This window comes from Archocentrus centrarchus, chromosome 4 (genome assembly GCF_007364275.1).
Source record: "Archocentrus centrarchus isolate MPI-CPG fArcCen1 chromosome 4, fArcCen1, whole genome shotgun sequence".
Taxonomy (NCBI): Eukaryota; Metazoa; Chordata; class Actinopteri; order Cichliformes; family Cichlidae; genus Archocentrus; species Archocentrus centrarchus.
Genome location: NC_044349.1, coordinates 36,415,577 through 36,436,441, shown reverse-complemented (window position 1 = coordinate 36,436,441; position 20,865 = coordinate 36,415,577). Strand labels below are relative to the sequence as shown.

Here is a 20,865-nt window from a genome sequence, read left to right as displayed (position 1 = left end):
CACGCTGCACGAACCAACAGCACTGCAGGCCAAAAAGAATAAAAGCAGCTTTTAAAGACAAATATGATCGACCGCTTATCGTTCTCTCTTCTCCCTGGAACGGTCTGAAGCTCACAGAAGGATCTCTGTGACTGAGCAGTGTGATCACTTTCAATTATGTTACCTGTTTGCTCCGATTTGCTTTATTTGACTCCTGTGTCGGTTTATGTTATGCTTGATTTGATCATTTCTGTAACCTTGTAATGCTCCATTTTTGGCCGGGTCTCCTTTATTAAAATAAAAACACAGATTTTAATCTGAAGGGACTTCCTTGTTACATTTTAGAAAGTGCTGCATGAGCAGCAATCGTTGGGTTTGCCTTTAACGAAGCGTCTTACATTAATTATTTTGCATGTATTTTACTTTGTTGCTTCATTCTTTTCACCTCGTTTCTGTTCTACAGTGTTTAATTATTTTTAATGACTAATTTAACATATGCCCAGGAGACAGATGTTAAAAATGGGCCAATTGGATAAAAGTGAGACATTTGCAGTGGGGATGAGTGATGTCTCTGGAAAACAAATAAAATGAATTAAATGAATTAGAATCTACAGATGCTAAAAGGATGAAAGGAGCCAGAAATCTGAAGAACAGAATCCAAACAACCTTCATGATACAAGAGTTTTTCATGTGAAAGTGTGAGACTGTCTCTGCAGCTCGCACTAAATCTAAAACTCGCCCGACTTTGGACATTAGCCTTCATCTCCAACTCCCCAAAGAGCCTCCTCAGCAGATACTGAGGGGATATCCTGTTCTTAACATTACGATGCAGACATTAGCCCGCGCCGGGAAATATTAATGACAACACTTAGGCTAATTTCCATCGACGAAGCCTCATCGTCAAGGACTCTGCTCCTCTTCTTTTAATTTGGGCCCGGGAAGCCGGCCCATCACGGCCGTATAATGGAGGTGAGGAGCAGACGGCGGCAGCAGCAGAGAGCTCATAATGCTAACAGGATGTTCTGCAGACTGATGCGTATTGGCCGTGACTGCCTGGCCTCATATTCATAAGATTTAAAGACGTTGTCATTTAATATCTCTGCCATTAGACGATGAGGACAGAGCATCAGGCTGCGGCGTGGCGGTTCACGTAAGGATCCTGAGCGACTGTCTTTACCCTCTCCACTGCAGGGAGGGGGGGGCTGCAGAGTCACATGACTGCATCGCCATCCTCACCAAACGGATTCACTAAGAAGGCTTTTTTCCAAACTAAAAACACCAGCTGAGAGAACAACAGCTGCTTCACTCCTGCAGGAAACCTCCAGCCAACAGCTTTCCTCACAAACCTCTTCAGCTGCTCAGCCAGCAGTGTGACAGAAACGGAGGTCTGCGGTTAAAATGATTCATTCTTTACTGCCGTGAAGCTGGAAACAGGTCAGTCTCACCTGTGTCTGTGAAACCAGCACCAAGTATTTAAACTGAAGAGGCCTCCACTCAGAAATTAAAAAAAAAAAAGCAAACTGCAGATTTGATAATCACAAATCATCACAGACAAACGGAATCTGGGAAAAAGTTTGAAGTTTGTTTTTATGTGAAGGTAATATTTAGGAGATGGGATGTCAGAGAAGCTGAAAACGAACAAAATGATCACTGAATTACCAAAACAGTTCCTGATATCTCGTTTAACCAGTTTGGCTGCATTTTTCGGAAAACACACCACCTGTAAATGAAAAGGTGACCTTTAATGGATTCCTACTGCTGTTCTTAAACAGTCTAAACCACTTAAAACCAGGCGTCAAACACTGGGGCTGAAAACTGAAGCGGCACCAAAGCCTGCAGTTCCACTGTTGTCCAGCAGAGGTGCCAGCAGCAGGTCAGTCCCCACAGACTCCCACGTTAAAATGTCCAACATGTTTACACCCTGCTATAAAAATCTATTTCCCCTTCATAACAACTGTACGGAGGAGTTTATGCATTATTAGGGGCGTGGCCTCTTTGACTGACAGGTGGACAGCGACACAGGTGGCTGTAGCTGCTAGCTGTCTGCTGGGCTTTACCTCAGCTAACTAGAATCTCTGAACTGGACTTCTGCACCGAGTTTGTGCTGTTGGAGCCTTTTGGAGCATTTTTAATGTAATTACCTCACCAATAATACAGCTGCTGTGCTTCACTGGACTAACAGACCGTCCAAGAAGGCTGTACTCCAGTTTGCTGAGTGAAATTCTGGGATTTTATGTGTGTGTGTGGGATGCTCCATACAATCTGTGCACTGATAGCCAGGCTTGCTAACATTAGCTGGTAATGCTCACTTCAAACAAACAACATGGCCCCGGCTCTAAAGCTAAAACTGGACTTCACAAACCAAAAGGTGACGTGTACATCTTTTATATATGACTGTGTAATCCAGTGAACAGGAGTCGGGTGCACAGATCTTCAACCTTACTTTACTTAAACTCTTATAACAGCAGAAGAACTTAACAGGAAGTACTGCAGAAGCTGTTTGAAGCTTCCTGACGTTGCCTGAAGCTGCTGCCAAATGAACCCAAAAGGTTTCATCTGCATTTGAAAATGTTACCTATTCCATTTTGCCCAAAGTGGGCAGCAGTCAGACTACTGGGCTGGAGACACTGAGCAGTGTGGTTTTACAACCACCTCAGTAAAACAAAGTGAAGCAGCAGTAAAGTTGATCGCTGGTGTTACTGTGTTGTTGCAGCTTCGTCCTCTGTCCTGCTGGTCGTTTTCTGTAGTATCCAGGTTTTAATCGGCCGAACGGTGGCCGCAGCAGCTCTTTATCTGCACAAACACGAGCAGAATAAAGTGAAATGACGGCAGCAGCTCGTTCCTGCACATGACCTCTAAAAGTTAACGAGGCGTGGGCGTGTAACGGGGGTCTCTCTCTGGTCAGTGTGACAGAGAAGGATCCAGCGGTGAAGTGACAGCGCCGACCCGGCTGTCTTTATGGAAACCCATCAGAGACCTGTGGGCTGTGAAAAAACCTCTTCAGCCAAATGGGCTGCATATAAAAGAGGAAATAAAACAGCAGCGCAGAGGACGGCGACGGCAGACGCAGCACGAGGACACGAAGAAGAGCAGAACTCAGCAGAAACCAGCAGAACAAAGAGGAGCTCAGCGGCCTGATGCTTTCAGTCTGAGTTTTAGCGGCATCAGCCGCAAAGACGTCTGCCTTCTGTTCAATACAATGCAAATAAACTCCTCATGTGTGGAGGATCAAAAATAGCCCAAAGTAAATTAAATTAATATGCTATTAAATGAACAGTAATGAGTTACAGTGAGGAGCAGCAGCTACTTCCTGTGACTCAGGTGGTAGAGCGGGTTGTCCACCAACTGGATGGTCGGTGTCCTTGGGCAAGATCCTCACTCTGCTGCATCCATTGGAGTCAGACGAGGTGCTTAGGTTCAAGAAGAAGTGCTTCTATGAATGTGTGTGTGTGTGTGTGTGTGTGTGTGTGTGTGTGTGTGTGTGTGTGTGTGTGTGTGTGTGTGTGTGTGTCTGGGTGAATGAGGCTTGTAGTAAAAAGTGCTTTGAGTGCTCAGAGCAGAAAAGGCGATCCAAGCACCATTTAATAACAGGAGTGATTTATAAATGCGTGCATTTAAATTAGCTTCATTTTGTTTCTGTAATTATCGTTAAAAAAAGTTGAACTAATTCTCACATTTCTGTATTTATTTATGTACTGACTCCTCCATTTATTTTCTTACACATTTAATTTTCCAAGTTTCACTTTTATTTTTCTAACATTTTCCCCAAATTCATGTATTACTAAATACATGCACACCTGGCAAATTTAGCACTCCACCCTCTCATCCAAATATGGTCACTTCTGATTTTTCCTGTTTAAACACACAACACAAACCAGTCCAACACGAGGAGTCCCAGCGCCTGACAACAGCTGCTGCAAACGTGGTGACGATGCATTAAAAACACACGGAGAACAAAAATCGTCTCGTTCCTGTAAAATTTTCTGTGTTTAGAAACGAGAGTCATGTCTGATCAACGAGAAACAGCTCTTACTCTTCTTTGACTGCAGTAATACTCAGTTGTAGTACTGCAGTACTACGTGTACTGGTGCTGGAGGACCAGAGTGTCCTCAGACTGCCCCCCCACCCCCACCCCTCCACATAAGAGAGATGCTGCTGCTGGTTGAGCTGATGGAGCACTTTATACCATTCAACCATCCCGCTGAGTCAGCAGCTTCACAGAGACAGAGAGGAGGGAGAGGAGGGTGAAGGAAGGTGAAAGAGAGGAGGAGGAGGAGGAAGAGGAGGAGGAGATGAAAGAGCAGAGAGAGAGATGGAGGAGATAATAGAGGGGAGGGAAGCTTGGAGGTGAAGGAACAAAAGTAAAGAGAAGTGAGAGGAAGAAAGCAGGAAGAGAGAAAACATGACATCATGGAGAGAAGTCTGCTGGGTTATCAGCACTAATATCGAGCTCTCCGTCTCATTTCTGAGCTTTTTATTTATTTTAAATGGGCAGCTGAGCTCTTGTCCGAGGAGAAAGGTGCAGAAAGCTGAAGCACGGTGGCCATTAAAAAGACAAATTAATGCTTCAGCTAAAAGCTGAAATCTGAGGGGCAGAAAGGCGCTCTCTTTTGGCCTGATTCACTGGTCCAGCACGCGTTTCCCCCACGAACAAATGACATACTTAAGTCTACGCGTATCTTCATAAGAGAAGAAACTCTTGGACTCTTTGCTTCCAGCTTTGTTTTCCTGATGAATCTTCTGAGACAGGTCGGCTTTCGGCACATCAGCTCAATCTCGTTTGGATCTGACATAAAACCAGCCTCCACACTTTCTACTCACTGCTCAACATCTGCATCCAGATTTTTCTGATATTTAATGAAATATTGTTTTCGGTCACAAAACCCACAGCTGAATATTTCCACTTCCAGGCTGAACAGTTCCATCAAAACATACATTTACTGACTGTGCACACATCTGAATGGAGTTTGGAGGGAAAGTTAAAGATGGCAGTTTATATGCTCATGAATACAAATGCATTAAATCTGCTGATTTCTGACTGCAGTTTGTAGAACATGAAAATATAAAATAATAGAGTTTGGTGTGAAGTGCTGCTGATGTTTCAGACTGCAGCTGCTCCATCGACAGCTTTGTTTTACACATTAAATGTAAATCGGATTCAGGAGGCTCTGTTATATAAGGGACGCCCCCTCCACCATTGTACGCATCATCCAAGAAAATACTCTAAAGGAGTCAATGTCCTCACCACAAACTCTTTGGTAACCAAATTTAAAAGCTCCTGATCAAAAATAATCAAAAAAAGGATCTTGTATCGTCTCTTAAATTCAAACTCGCTCCACTCAGCCCGAACCGTGCAGCCATTTCTCTTCATCCCCGTCACGCTCACATATTTATTTACATTCATTCGTCCCTCGATTCATCTTTCTTTATGGTCAAATGCTTTGGCAGCGCCGTTCATCTGGTATCCAGACCAATAAAGCAAACTGAAGTGAAAGGAGAGCAGAAAGAGAAGATTAAGAAAGAAAGATTTCCATTTGGAAGATGAACAGAGATGGAGGGAGCAGTGCAGCGAGGGAGGAGGTGAATAATGTGAAAGAGGACGAAATCTTAATGGTCCAATTAGTCTGGACCCGACTGATTAACATTTCTAACAGAGAAAGTTAGAGTCCTCTTTATTAGGTGCACCTGTAAAGTGCTCTACGACAGATCTGACCTTTCTAACATTTAGGCTGACGTTATTCTGCTTCTCCTGATTTCCTGTCGTGTAGCTGCTGTTCCTGTGTCGGACGTTCATATTAAACATGTTCCTAATAACGAGCTCCGTGTGTGTGCAGCCGTCCCTGTGAGCCAAAACCTCGAAACACTCAGTTTAACCACAGTTTCTTCTACTCTTGGATCTGGATGAAATCTCTAATAAGGTCATCTCAGGTCGAGACGCGAGAGGGGCAGCCAATCAGAGGAAAGCTGGCCTTAGGAGGGGTTGAAACAGCGTGTTTTGCACCAAGGCCCACTGTAAGATCATTCTGAGCTGTGAACCATGTAAAGATACACCAACAGATTTCAAAAATAAAGAAATGGAACTGAAAATGAGCAGAATTTGTTTCTGAGGCTTCAGCTTTAAGGTTCAGGGTGAGGTTACTTTATTTACACACACAGGTACGTACAACACATCACATCAGATACAAAAGCTCTAAATTGTTCATCTGAGTGATGTTGCTGGAACAAATCTGTTTAATACCTCGTTTTTACACCTTCATTCAGAGGGAAGGAACTCACTGAGGCTGCAGGGGCTGCGCGGGGTCGAGTAAAAAGGAAGCAGGTAAGCGTGTGCTGTACAGAGAGGCCGAGCCCAGCCGTGGCTCACCAACCATCGGTATGACACAGAGAGAAAGGACAAAACGACTCAACATCACAACAATAACCTGAGATCACCGTGTTTTGGTCACTGTGGAGCCAGAACACCCCCACCCCCCATTCTGCTGCATATGAATGCCCCCCCATCTATAATGGAAACAACAGCTTGGAAAAAGCTCCACATCCTCAGACTGAACACAGTCCAAACTCTCTCTGTGTGTGTGTGTGTACCTTTGCCACAGGTAGTGCTGTGCTGCTGTCCTGGTTGCGGTCCTCTCTCCTCTCTGGCGCCTCCACCTACACAAACAGGATGCAGATCAGAGTGAAATCAGAACATGAAGCTCCAACTTGAGCGTTTCTGCTACAAACTGCTCCTCAGGTTCATCCACTAGAGAAAGATTTTACATGAAAAACTATAAAGAGGAATGTGGAGGCACGAGTGAAGGTTCACAACATCTGCAAGGTGCAGCCTGTTCTTTAATAGCACACCCAGTGGAGGGCCGTGCTAATATTTTATTAGGGAGGAACACTGCTGTTCATTTTATCAGATCTCAGTTCAGTCCTGTGATGCAGCACCGCAGAGCACGACCGAAGGAGTTCCTCTTTTCATTTTAACTCCGGTCTTCATAACAGAATAAACTTTCCCGCTCATGGATGGACGAACACTGAAAGTGGTTGATTTACATTTTCAGGGATAAAATTCTGCCGGCTCAGACCAACGCCTGCCAAGCTCAGACTGACCAGTCAAAGGTCTGAACCAAAAACGAAGGTCCAGATCCAACAGAAAAAGTTTTGACCCTTGGGTGCTGCTATGGCTCAAAGGTTAATGCAGCTGAGTTAGAGCTGGAAATTTTGGACTTACCACCAAAGGCTTTCGGATGCCCAGGCGGACTCTACCGGGTGGAGCAGACTTCAGGACCTCCACAGCCTCAGCCAGAGTGAGCGCATCCAGCTGGTTCTGGTTGACCGACACAAGCTGGTCTCCAGGAAGCAAACCACCGTGACGATCTGCTGAACCACCGGGTACCAGAGATCGGATAACCATCACACATCGACCGGGATCCAACGGGTCCTGAAAGCCAGAGAGGAAAAGTTTTAAGACGACTGCTGCTCCCGAGAATCTTTCAGTGACCTTCATAAGTTCACCCTCTAAAGTTCTAAACACCCCACAATTTTATCTTTTTAATCATGAACAATAAAAAACAGATCAATGAACTTAGTTTCATTCAGTAGTGTTTCCCTGGTGGTCCACGCCCCACAGGTTGAGAACCACTGCTCTGTGAATGCACAGGTGGGGACATTAAATAATCAGGAAGCACACCTGAAACACATGCTGGTGTCAACGAAGAGCTAGTAACACACAGCTTAGCGGCTTCGAATGAGTCGGCCCTTAACATCGAGTGACATGAAGAAAAAAGGACCGCCAATCATCGATCGTCCAATCGCCCAAACGTAATGGAAGCAGTCATCACTGCAGTCATTTTAATCCCATCCAGACCAACATCCTCATATTCTGAATGAGAGGATGTTTGATTTCTAAACACTCACTCAGGTTTATCTTCCTTCTCTTCTGTTTGTGCTGAGAAACGCATTCATGTGTGTTACAGATCATATTCAGTCATTTGATGAAGATTAAACTCCCACCCAGAAATATTTAAAATGACCAGAAAAGAGTGACTATGTAACTAATTTAGGTCCCATATCAGCAGCGGTTTAAGACGGAGAGAAGAGGCATTTAAACTCTGAGTGCTTCGTCCACTAAATCTACACCAGAAACCAAAATTCAACCAAGACACAAACTTTAACACTTTCAGTGTTCACTGACCCAAGATCAGCTGAACCTTAATATGGTTTCTCATATTTCAACAACTCAATGGAAACAGACAGCAAATTAATCGGCACACGTTCTCGTTTCCACCTGGAAGCGTCTGATGATAAATAATCAAATCTAAACAGGAAACGACTCAGGAAGGGTCGACGCAAAAATTTACAGGCTGCTGTCAGGAGGAGGGAAAACAAGAGAAAGACAGAGCGGCTTCAGACCATCAGAAAACATCATCATCATCATCACCACCACCATTCTCAGCTCAGGCAGAGCAGCTGAGGAAAGGCAGGGGGAGACAGAGACCAGAGAAACAACATTTACACAAACACAACCACACACAAACATGCAGAGGTGAGGAAGAGGAGGCCGGAACATGGAAATACACTGAGGATGTTCAGGGACCGATGAAGGAGAGCGAGAAGCAGCTCAGGAAAGACAACGAGAGTCTCCGGACTTTAAAACAGGGCCTGAACGGTTGATGTCAGCAGCTCCAACATCAGGACATCAGGCTGTGGAAACTCCGACCTGAGGAGCCTTCAGCTGTTGGAATCACTCCTTCTGTGTCCTGTTTTACACCAAGATGGAAAACGGGAGTAAAACCGAGATAAGAACACACACAAAAAACCCAACATGAAAAACTCAGTGATGATGAACTAATGTTCTCAAATACTTTCATTAAACTCAACCCTGTCATAAAGTTAAAGGCTGCACGAAAAACCCCAAAATTTGAACGAGTTCAGAAGGAAAATCCATTTCCTCCAGATGACACTCATCCATCGTCTTCTGCTTATTATTCAGGGACGGGGTAGGGCCAATCCCAGCTGTCACAGGTCAAAAGGTGGAGTACACCTGCACATGTCACCGGTCTATCACGGTGCTTACACAGACAACCGTTCACACCTACAGTCGAGTTAGAGTCAGCCGTTAACCTCACGTGCACATCTGTGGGAAGAACCCAAAGAGAACCCACACAGACATGAGGAGAACAAGCAGACTCCACACAGAACAAAGTATTACAGGTGCTCAGAAATCATGCTGGAAGTCTGAATGAAAACGAGTCTATAACCCCTTCAGTCACCGCATACACAGTCGTGTACATCACTTTCTATACTTTTACATTGTAATACATATTGTATATATGTAGGAAGAAGATTTTTTTCCACTAAAATTGCCGTGTTTATTTAATCAAACGACCTCCTGAATATAAAAGTTGAGGCCAGGCTTTGTGTCAGCACTCTTGAGGGTCTTCTTACAGACTTCACCAGAGCACTGAGAAAATCATCCAATCATCAACACAAACATCATCATTTTTCTCAGCTCTTGGCTCTTTATGTGGATACGAGCAGCGAAGGTCCGACCGGCCGCTGCTGAGGGCACCGGTGCCCAGACTGACAGGTTATCTCATTGTGGACTAAATATGTAGCTTTTATTCTTAAGAACGACTAAACACAAACAAAAACTGGACAAAAACCTGAACGCTGTGTAGCGTACAAAAGTAACCCGAAGTACAGTGGGCGTCTGTAGGATTGGTCCATCCGTGTAGTCACATTCAGGCTTTGCTGCTCCTGTTTCCTGACTTGACTACACGACAGATTTGCCTGCTTTGTTTTTCTATATTATATTATTATTTCCTTGAAGTTCTCAAATCTTACAATCAAATACTGTTCATTAAAAAAAACAAACAACAAAAAAAAAAAACGTCTTCCACAAACTGCACATTTAAAGCTCTTTTGCGTCAGTAACGAGTAAAAAAATGTATTGTCCCTGTGATTTCTCTCAGCTGACGGACTCGAACGTACAGACTTAGGAAAAGTTCGTCCACAGTGACTGATCAGCGGACAAATTTGTGGTTTCGACTGAATTAAATCTGTTTGTCTTTATGAAGTTTAAAACAAGTTGTGAAAGAAGTAGTAGTATAAAAGTCTGCAGGTGATTGCTTTATCCTCCATCAGCGCTGCTCTCTGCTCCGAGTTTTTAACCAGAGTAACTGTGAGGCCGGCCCAAACCCAAACCCCCCCAGAGCCTCTCGTACCAACTATAAAACCCTCTCCTGGTGCGAGCGGATGTACACAGTGTGAATTCCCCGGTGTCGAACCCTGGGCATCGCCCGCGCTGCAGTACGAGCTGCCGTGCCAAGTTTCAGGCTGCCAGAACAAAGCCGTGCTGTATTTTTAGACTGAACAACATGGCTACAGGTGGTGAGGAGTCAGAACTCAAGTCCTCCACTCCTACAAGATCCTCCGGAAAAAGAAAGGCCGCTGCAGTCAAGAAGTGGAGGAATCAGAAAAACGTAGGAGAGAGGCTGAAAAAAAGAAATTAGAAGTGTATCTGCCAGAAGTAGTGAAATGTTTCACACACACATAACAATGAGGAGGGTTTTTGGTTTTTTTGGATATGTAGGTTGCAGGGCGTCTGCACAAAGTTAGACTTTTTAAGACCTTTATGATGCCAGTGAGAATCAAACTCAGGAGGTTTGATTCACTGAAATAAACACGAGTCCGAATATTTTAGGAGCTCCCAACTTTACATTTTGTGATTTTATGAAAATCTATCAGGACCTTTACGCGCCTCTCAGGTTTGATCACATTTCTAACTTAAAAAACAAACTTAATCAATACTCGCTTGAAACATTTGGACTCTGTTTCTTTTTGTTTCGCGTGGGCATCTTTGTAAAAGTTAAAGAAATCTTAATGCAGTTTTCGTCCTGGATCACTGGATCTGCCCAGTTTGCCCAGTCAGGCTGCATGCGCTTCATGGACTTTGAAAAGGCTTCTGAGGACAGAATTTAGGATTTTATTGGAGATGAATTTCGATTTTGGATTTCTACATTTTTCATCTGCAAACTTCAAAACAAAATACCCACTTGGAAACTTGAGCGTAGCTGCCAGAAAAGCAATTACAAAGAAATAACTGCAGCTTTGACCAATCAGATCAATCACCTCCTCCACGAGACCACAGGAGGGTCAATCTGAACAAATGTGGACAGAGTACATCTCCCCAAAATGTCCTTCATGCGTTTAACTTTATTTTATTAGCACAGTTTTTCTTTATATTTATACATTTATCGCTTCATGAAGTCATTTCCCCATGTTCTGTTCATGTGTTACTGTTTCAAAATTAAGAATCACATGAGGAAGCTGCATAAGCACTGACGCCTGAGCAAATGTTTTTGACTGAGTGACTCTAAAAAACGAAAATTGAAATAAATAAAAGAGAAGGTGTATGAACACCAGGTGAGAGCACGGTCTGCACTGCCGGGGGTGAATCAGAGCCCCTCCCGGTGGGCGGTGCACTCCGCCTCTGCCCTTTGGCATCAAGTCATCATTTTCATGGAGAGAACTTTTAGACGCAGCCAAGGCAGGGTTTCCCGTTTGGCGGTCTCAGGATCCCGTCATTGGTTTTTTTTTTGGGATATGTCATCACTGACCTCCAGCTCACACTGCAGCAGGTTGGAGCCGAGTGTGAAGCGGCGGGAATGAGAGCTAGCACCTCCACCTCTGAGGCTGTGGAGCTGGAAAACAGTGGAGTGGGAGAGTGACAGATGGCTCGGTACCAGACATCATGGTGTTTGTTCTGTGCCGTGGTGGGAGGAGCCAGAGACATCGATCCTGTTGGCGCCTTGAATGGAGCCGTTAATGAAGCCATACCGCGAGTAAAACCTGCAGGAAAAGACTGGAGGAAACTCAAACTTCTTGAGCCTTTTTTAAAAATCAGATGTGACTGATGATGATTCCATATGTGCAGTTTTTATGTCGCATCAATCATTGAAATCAAAGTTGTGGATTTCTCCCCATTTGCTTAGATTCCCAAGGCGGCTGCCAGGTGGTGAGAAGGTTTTAGAAGATGTTTGGAAGAGTGTTTTTCTAAAAACTGACTCTGGGAAAAAGGAAGAGTTTTTCTTATAATCTGGTGATGAATCCTGTGACCTTTATCCAGAGGTGGCAAAAGTACTGACATTCTGTACTTAAGTAGAAGTACAAGTACTTGTGTTAAAAAATACTTTGGTAAAAGTCGAAGTACTGGTTCAACTTCTTTACTTAAGTAAAAGTAAAAAAGTACAGGCTCTGAAATTTACTCAAAGTAAGAAAGTAAAAGTAGTTCTTTGGAGGACGTTTCTACCTGCGATTTTTGTGTAAAGCTAACTGAACCTTATTATATATTATTGTAATAATATAAAATAATACATGAGAACACAAACGTTATTCCAATCTAAATTTGAATTCTAATGAATGGACTCAGCTTGAATCACAAACTGTGAAAGGGAATTTAAGCACAGCTTTATTCTCTGTGTCCTCCATAGTAGAGGGTGACTGTGCCTCCACCTAAACACCAACATGAGGATACTCAGGGGTTACAGTGGGATTCAGAAGGTGGAGGAATCCTAAGATCAGCTGTAGTGGCTCTGCATGGGGAGAAGAATCACAGCTTTCTATTGTGAGCTGCAGTAAATGATGTTGGTGTGCAGGCTGTGATCAGCTGACCTGCTGCTGCTGCTGCTCTGAGGTTTACTGCTCTGTGTGGATGAACTGAACTCACAAAGATGTAACCCAGTATTTCACAGCTATCTGAGCTGATCTCCATCCCCTACACTGACAGCATACAGGCTGTAGAAATGTTGGATTCAGTGAATGAATCTCAGCATCAGCAGCTTTGATTCAAACTCATCTCTGCTGCACTGATGTAACCTGTAACTCTGACCATGAACACAAACACTGTGCTCCAGTCCAACACAGAGCTTTACTGTAAATACAGTACAACAAGATAACCTGTTTATTACGTACTAAACTGCAGTATTTTCATACAATCTTTGAATACCACAAAGTCAGCATACTTCAGTTTATTTTCCAGTCCTTACCTTTAACTCTAACCTCTCTTCTTCCTCTCCTGTCCCCTTCCTCCATCTCTGAGTGAACTTCTCTCTCTTTGCTCTCCCTGTAAATACAGCAGCTCTTCTTTTAGCTAGCAGACACACTGTGTGACAAACTGCACACACTTTGTGTGTTTGCTGATATTTGTTGAGCATTTAGAAACGTTGCATTTACCTGCCACACGTTACTCCCTTCATGCTCGCTCCTCTTCAGTAGCGCTAGCTAAGCTGTTTATGTCCCGCGAGCATAACTTACGGATTCGGTCCGGCCCGCTGTGACCCCTGATTATAGCGCTATAAATGAGACATTAATTATATGGGTTTGTGTATTTAATCCCTTTGTACCCGATAAGCCCCGATGATGGAGGATACGCCAGTACGATTGTCTCTTATATGTTAATATTCCGCCGATTAGGCTCAGATCGCTTGATGACTGACGGCGCACTGACCGGAAACGCAAACTTCTCCCTGACGTGTTAAAAAGTAACGAGTCTGTTTTGAAAATGTAAGAAGTAGAAAGTACCGATACTTGTGTAAAAATGTAGGGAGTAAAAGTAAAAAGTACTCAGAAAAATAAATACTCAAGTAAAGTACAGATACCTAAAAAATCTACTTAAGTACAGTAACGAAGTATTAGTACTTCGTTACTTCCCACCTCTGCCTTTATCGCGCGATGCTTCACGATCTGAAGCCACATCTTTTTCGTCCTGTAACAGTGTGTCTGTGATGTTAGCCAACAGGAGGACAGAGTCCATGGCACAAAGATGGGATAAAGAATAATGCCGTCCTCACACCGTGACCCACTTTCTGCTTCAAACCTGAACTTCAGCTGTTCCTCTCACAATCAACATGCTCCTTCGGTCTTTGGAGAAGACACGCTTATTTCTGTGGTGTGAAACTGTTCACATTGTTAGCTTCCACTAAAATCTGACGCCTCTATCAGCCAGAGTCCAGACAGACACATCAGCTCTCCTCTTATTGCCTCCAACCATCTTTCACTCAGCTCTGACAGGCGGAGAGTCAGTAACAGGAAACAGTTTGGCAGGAACACCGGGCCGACATGCCCTTGGGCGAGAGATACAGAGAAAGGAGAGGAGAGAGGGGGTGAAGATTCGTGAGGGAAGTTGATTCATTTTATTTTGTTAAATTTGATGTGAGTTGGTTTCACTCTCGATTCTTACTGCTTCAGACCGGCTTTTTAAAAAAATCGTATGTCACGTAAACAGGACAGAAAAAACAAATGTAACGTTTGATTTTCAGACTGCTGTCAGCTGCTTGAATCCAACGTTTTCAGGTTTTCACAGTGAACACAGGCCCAGGAAAGCTCCACTTCTGCTCGTGTAAGCAAGCACCTCTGATACCTACTGGACTCCTTCCTGCGGACGTATGAGCTGCGCAACAATGAGGAGAACCAGAGGCAGATCAGAGCAGATCGCATACCGACTGCTGAGCCCACTGTGAAGCACAAAAACCAAGCAGACCAAGTTGGATTGAGCCAGTTCTCCCATTTGGCTCAGCTGGTCTGCTCCACAGGGGCCTACCGATGATCAGTTTGGAAATCCAAAGGGAACGCAAACAGGTTGGCCTGAGCTGGTGGTGCTCTGCAGGAGATGGCTAATCAGGAGACAGAAACAAGGAAACATTTTCCAAGCTTCCTTCATGATTTTGGGCCCACAGAGCATGCTCAGTAACCTCCTCTTCAGTCTGTAAAGAGTCACATCTGATGCTGATATGCAGACAAAATTCTAATGTCAGGTTTCCAACAGTGAGGAATCTATGTTCACTGATTTACAGCCGCTCCAATGAAAAATCGCTCTGTGGAAGTTTTAGTCTGCACGGATGGGTGCTGCTCGGAAAGCTGAAGGTCTGCAGAAAGGAAGCACATCAGATAAAAAAAGATTTAAAACTTCAAATCCTACAAAGATCTGCAGGAAGAGGCCCGGGATAAAAATCACTCCCCAGAAAAGGATCTGATCAGCTTCTCATTTCTTATTGTGTAGTTAACGTGTCTTATGAACAAAAAACAACTCATTTTCACCACACACACACACACACACACACACACACGCAGGCCTCCTGGGCAGATACTGTGTGTGCAGGCTGACATGGATGTAGACCAACTGGGAGTTAACCTGGAGCTCGCTCCACCGCCTCAGTTAGATCTGACGCAGGAGGAGGAGGAGGAGGAGGCAGAGGTCTTGGAGGTGAAGCTGTGCCTAAAGATAAAGCGCCGAAGCAGGTTGGGGAAAAAGACAGCAGACACACCAGGGTTTCCCAAATTCACTCCCCAGACAGCGATGAATCTAAAATTTTGCACTGCAAAAATCAGACGATGTTCACTTTAAAACATCAACATTAAAACATCAGCTTCACTCACATTGTTTCATGAGTCCTGTGAGGAGACAGGAAATACACACACGTACCAATACACGCCCATCTGAATGTCAGACAGCTGTCTGTGTGAAAACAGAGCTGACTGAGCATTAAAATGTCCATCAAAACATTTTGCCACCATTTTCCACCATCCTTCATTTATTCATTATTCATTCCTTAATGTTCCTCTTGTGACCCCCAGTCTGAGGCTCTGTGATCCTGCCTGGAAGCATCTGCACCTGCTTTAGCCGCGTCCAGCAGGTATTCAGACAACTCGATGTGATCAAAACGGATTCTTTAAAATATACTCGACTTGGCTGCGATCCCCTTTAACAATGTTTTCTTGTGGGTGTCCAGAGGGTTTACAGATAAAGATGGACGCCACTTTCTGAGGACCTAAATGTTACAGCCGGCTTCACCGTGAACGACCACATCAGCTCTGCACGTGAGGAATGTCAGAAACTGAGCTGGATTGAAACAGATCGTCTGTCGGAGCAGAAAATCTTTGAATATTTGACCTTTGAGAGAAGGAACAAAAAAACATCAGACAAAGAGGCTGTTAAAGTCTGCTCAGATGTGTTCATGAGTAACTGACCACGTCCAACGTTCCCTATCAGTTGATTCACTCGGAACAACACACACAGTATAGGACGGGATATCACACCTCCACGTGTCCTGGCTGAAGGCTCCTGTGTTCACGCCTTTAAGGCAGATGACCTGTGATGACATATGTGCGGCCCCACCTGCACACATATATGCCATGATCACAGTCATCCCTCAGTTCTTACACTCTGATGTTTGTGGAGAAAGTGCTGGTAAGGATGGCCGTCTCCTCTCAGAGTCTGGGCCCTGGCTTTGTCCGGGTCTGAAGGAGTTTCTGGTCAATGACCCCATAATTAGCTGAACGGACCACATGGAGCACGTAGATGGGTTAGCTGAAGTCGAGCCAGAACCATGCAAGCGTGCTGGCCAGCTTCAGCCTGAGCAAGCTGCTTACCAGGATGATGATGACCTGCTGGACATAGAATATACTGCCTTTATCGTCATTATGCAGAATATACAATGAGATGGGCCTGGACTTGCATGGTTTGTTGGAGGAGCAGATGGGCCTGTTGGAGGCCCAGTGTGCCGCCTCTGCTGCGCCAACCGGCCGAGACGACGTGTCCCTTTTTTCCCCTCTTTCGCAGCAGAGAATTTGCAGGTGGACTGGCAGTCTTCTCCGCCAGCTCAGAAACCACCATGGTTTGTGTTCCTGGCAGCTTATCTGCCCCCCGTCCCACAATCATAGCGTGGGTGGCACCTCGACTCTTCTGTCCAAGTTCTGCAGATTCTCTGCATCCCAGCTTGACATGGTTTACCCGGCACTGCCTGTGCCATGAATTCTGTCACTATGCTCCAGATACACCAGGTGATGTGCCTGGTGGAGCTCGGGTCACTGGTTCTGCCATACAGCGCCTCTCCTTAATAAGGTCAGAATCACCACGGACCACATTCTCCATGTGTCCCGCTGTGCGGCGCTCTCCCTGGGCAGAGGGATGGCTTCAACAGTAGTGGTGCAGCAGCATCTGTGGCTGACCCTCTCTGATGGGTACACGGCTGTTTATTCGGACAAACCAGTGTCAGCTGTTGGGTTATTTGGGCAATCACTTGAAGCCATTCTGGCCAATTTTGAACTGAGGAAGAAGCAGACAGAGGCTCAGCGTGATATTGTCCCAAGATAATGAAACGCAGCCAAAGCTGGCAGCTAGCTCTCGCAGCCCCGCCGTTTCTTTCCCCACTGGCAAGACAGCGGCGCCCACTGCACAGCCTCTGGGTCGGGATTGAATGGAGAGGCCGCTCCAGCCGCATTTTTAACTCAGGCATTTTTGTCCAGTTCTGATGGGCGAGCATGTCTTAGTCAGGACAGACAATTCAACAGTGGTCTCTTATATAAACAGGCAGGCAGGGACACGCTCCCTTCCCCCTGTCTTAGACACAGGGTTTTGATTTTTTTTTTTTTTTTTTTGAGCGTTCATGATTCATTTTGGGTTTGAGAATCATTTTTACTTTGTTCACCTTTTGTAACAAAGGTTGTATTCTTTATATTTTTCCTTTTTGTCTTCCAGCAGTCTGTGCCTGTAGTTTGCCTTCTGATTCCTACATCTTAGGCTATGTTTGGGCTGGATCTCTGTGTGTCTCGGTTAAGTAACATTTAGTTAGTTCCCTTTCGTCTTCCTTGTTCCTCGGTTGGGTCAAGCTATTTTTGTTTTCCCATTCTGTTGTGTGTGTCTTCCTGTTTTATTTTGGTAATTGTTTTCTGTGTCGTGTTAGGTCTTACGTCCGTTGTCTAGTTTTCTCGATTAGTTTCACCTGTCTTCCCAGGTGTTTCCACCTGTTACCTCTCCACTCGTTATCTGGCACGTGTATATATTGTCTCCCCTTGTCCTTTGTCGTGTTGTCACTCACAGCTGTCACCTTGCCCGGTGTTTCATGAGATTTCTGGTACTCGGATTCTCCACTAATGTTTTGGCCTTTGTTTTTCCTGTATGTTACCAGGATTAAAGCTGCGTTTTGAAATTATATTCTGTCTCCTGAGTTCTGCATTTGGGTGCTAATCCACAAAGATACAAAACCAAACCATGACAGAAGCAGTTTATGAACTCACATTTATAACTTGATGTTCTTCATTCTTTTTTCTATTCTTGGCTCTGCATGATGTCATAGAAAAGGGGTATCCTTATATGCTCATATCTGACACAAAACCCCCATCCTCCTGCTGTTTGTGAGGGACAGCCAATGAGATTATCATCTTAAAGGGGGAGGAGTTAAAACAGCTTGCTTCAGACAGAGGACAAACTGAGGGGTTGAACCGAGATCCAGTATCAGATAAAGGATTATTTTGAGCTGTGAATCATGCTAAGAATAAAAACATGAAGCATGAAATGGAAGCAGATAAGGTCCACTTCAAATGTGCTTCATCTGAGTGAGTAGGGCTGCAACTAAAGATTATTTTGGTGGTTGAATAATCTGTCAATTATTTTATCGATTAGTCAATGATTATTTCAATCTTACCTCACCTGTTCAAGTCTGCCCACCTGTTACCACCTTGTTGTCTCTTCTCACAATTAAAATAATGACCCATAAAAATACAAGTTTCTGCACTATTCAGAATGAACGCTAATAATAATGCGAGAAAAAAAAATAGGAGCCAAAGTAGCTGGTCCTATTGTCCTTCACTCGTTAGCTATCATAACTGAAATGGTACCACTTAGCAAACATTATCCATGAGAGCTTGTTTCCGACAGGTAAACTAACAGAAACATTACTGTACAAACATTCACATATATCTACGACACACTAACGTACCCATCATACCTGTCAAGTTTTATAATTAAAAGTATGGGAAATTTTCTGCCACCCACTGAGGTCCAGTTGTTGTACCGGATTTATTCCCGCTGTCAGCACTAACCTCATGAGAACTGCCACCCAGGCTACTGCAGGTGGCAGTTCTCACAAAGCGATTGACAGAATTCAGTTTGGAGAGGCACAGGAATGCTTTTTTTTTAAATTATTACATTATAATACAGGAAGTTTATGGGAAAATACGGTAGTTTCCCGGGCAAAACGGGAGACTCGACAGGTATGGTACCCATCCAGAGCTGATGTCACAGCTCCAGGGTGCCGGCGTTTTAAACGCTCAGCACTGCAGTGATGCTGCCGTGGAAGGAAAGCTCTGCTCTGCATTCAGCTTTATTTTGTCTTCTGTCAAATGCTCCCACACCTTTGACAGTCTGTTTCTAATTTCTTTCATTTTCTCCTCCCTCCTCTCTGTTCTGTTATTCCGTTACTTTCTTCTTCGTTGGTATTGTTGTTATTGGCACACAATGGAGGCAATACCACCCCCATATCGTCCTGTAGTGTATTGCAGTTCCAAAAAATGAATAAATACATTTTAAAAAATCCCATGATAAGCAGAAGAAAATGGATGGATGGGTTTTAAAATACGACGCTTCTATGTTAAAATTCCACGTCGACTAATTTTTGTAGTCGACTTCATCGATTACGTCGATGAATCGTTGCAGCCCTACGAGTGAGCTGACCACACAGCAGGGAATGCTACATTCACACTGCAGCCTGAAGTGACCCAATTCCGATTTTTTGTGAAATCCGATTTTTTTGGCGTGGTCGTTCACATTTCCAAATATATGCGACTTGGATGTGATCTGTGTGTGAACAGCAGATGAACCTGAAAGTGTCCCGCATGCGTAGTAGAGGATGCAATAACGTCACATGTAGCGAGCGCTTAATGTTTGCGGAAGTCACACGTTTTCCTTCCCGCGTCCGCGTAACGGGACGCAGAATAGTGACGTTTGTCGAGTATCAGTGACGTGCCGGTCGGATGAATGCGACCTGGCCGTACACACTCAGGTCGCATTTGAAAAGATCGGATACGTATCGGATTTAGGACCACATATCCAAGTGGCCTGGGTCGCATTTGAAAAAATCCGATCTGTGTTGTTCAGACTGGCATGAAAAGATCGGATACAGGTCGCATGAGGGCGAAAAAATCGGATTTGGGTCACTTCAGGCTGCAGTGTGAACGTAGCCTAACTGATGGCAGCAAAACCTTCAATAAAAGGTTTGGAGCATAATTAAAAAAGAGGAACAAGACCGATCACAGATGGGGAAATCCTCCCACCATTAATGAAAATATAAAATGAATGTCAGGATAACATTACAGCCTTGCCCTAAACTTTTATAAATACTTTTAGTTCCCCCCCAGGTTAGTAAAGATATTATTTATGTTCCATCAAAAATAAATTTTCAATATTAACAACACTCATTAAATCAAATCCTTTGTAAGCATGCTGTAAGACATATATAGGTGATTGTCTTTAACATTTCTACAAATACTTTTTGGTAACTACATCCTAGAATAGACACAAACATTTCCATCGAAACAAATCAGAGAAAGTACTGCACTCTGTACAAGGGTGTGTACTACATAGTGGCTATTTATATCAATCAACAATAGCCAGATATAATGCATACTTTGAGGTATTCACATCATATTATACTTGTATGTACAAGAATATTAGTAGATAATCTGCTGATATCAATACATTGTGTATAACATCACTATGATGACGACGATGATGAATCGTCTTTATTTCAGACATATAAAACAACAAACCAATACATACATATACTGGCATATATGTATACACACAGACATGCCCATACCCAGAAACACGGACAGACAAAAATCAAACAAAATCCCCATGCCTGAAATGGAGTAGGAAGAAGTATGCACACACTTATTAATCCCTACCCCATGCTCAACACTTAATTAATGTACAAAGTTCACCTTCACCCTCACACCCCTTCAGCACATGTATACAGTAACCCCACAAAACAAGAGAAATCCTAAGGCAACCATGTTGTTTACATGTGAGCAATATTGCTGAGCAGTAGGTATGGCTTTAAT

The 20,865-nt window shown here is 44.0% G+C and overlaps 1 protein-coding gene across 6 annotated transcripts in view; it reads right to left on the bottom strand.

Moving 5' to 3' along the window:
* patj (PATJ crumbs cell polarity complex component) overlaps nucleotides 1-20,865 on the bottom strand; it is a 133,404-nt gene that overhangs the window by 81,929 nt on the left and 30,610 nt on the right. For all 6 annotated transcript variants that reach the window (XM_030726603.1, XM_030726602.1, XM_030726604.1 and 3 more), the window contains exons 18-19: nucleotides 7,196-7,405; nucleotides 6,565-6,630 (exon numbers count right to left, since the gene is read on the bottom strand). In XM_030726603.1, coding sequence (XP_030582463.1) covers nucleotides 6,565-6,630; nucleotides 7,196-7,405 — 276 coding nt within the window. The remainder of the gene's footprint in view (nucleotides 1-6,564; nucleotides 6,631-7,195; nucleotides 7,406-20,865) is intronic.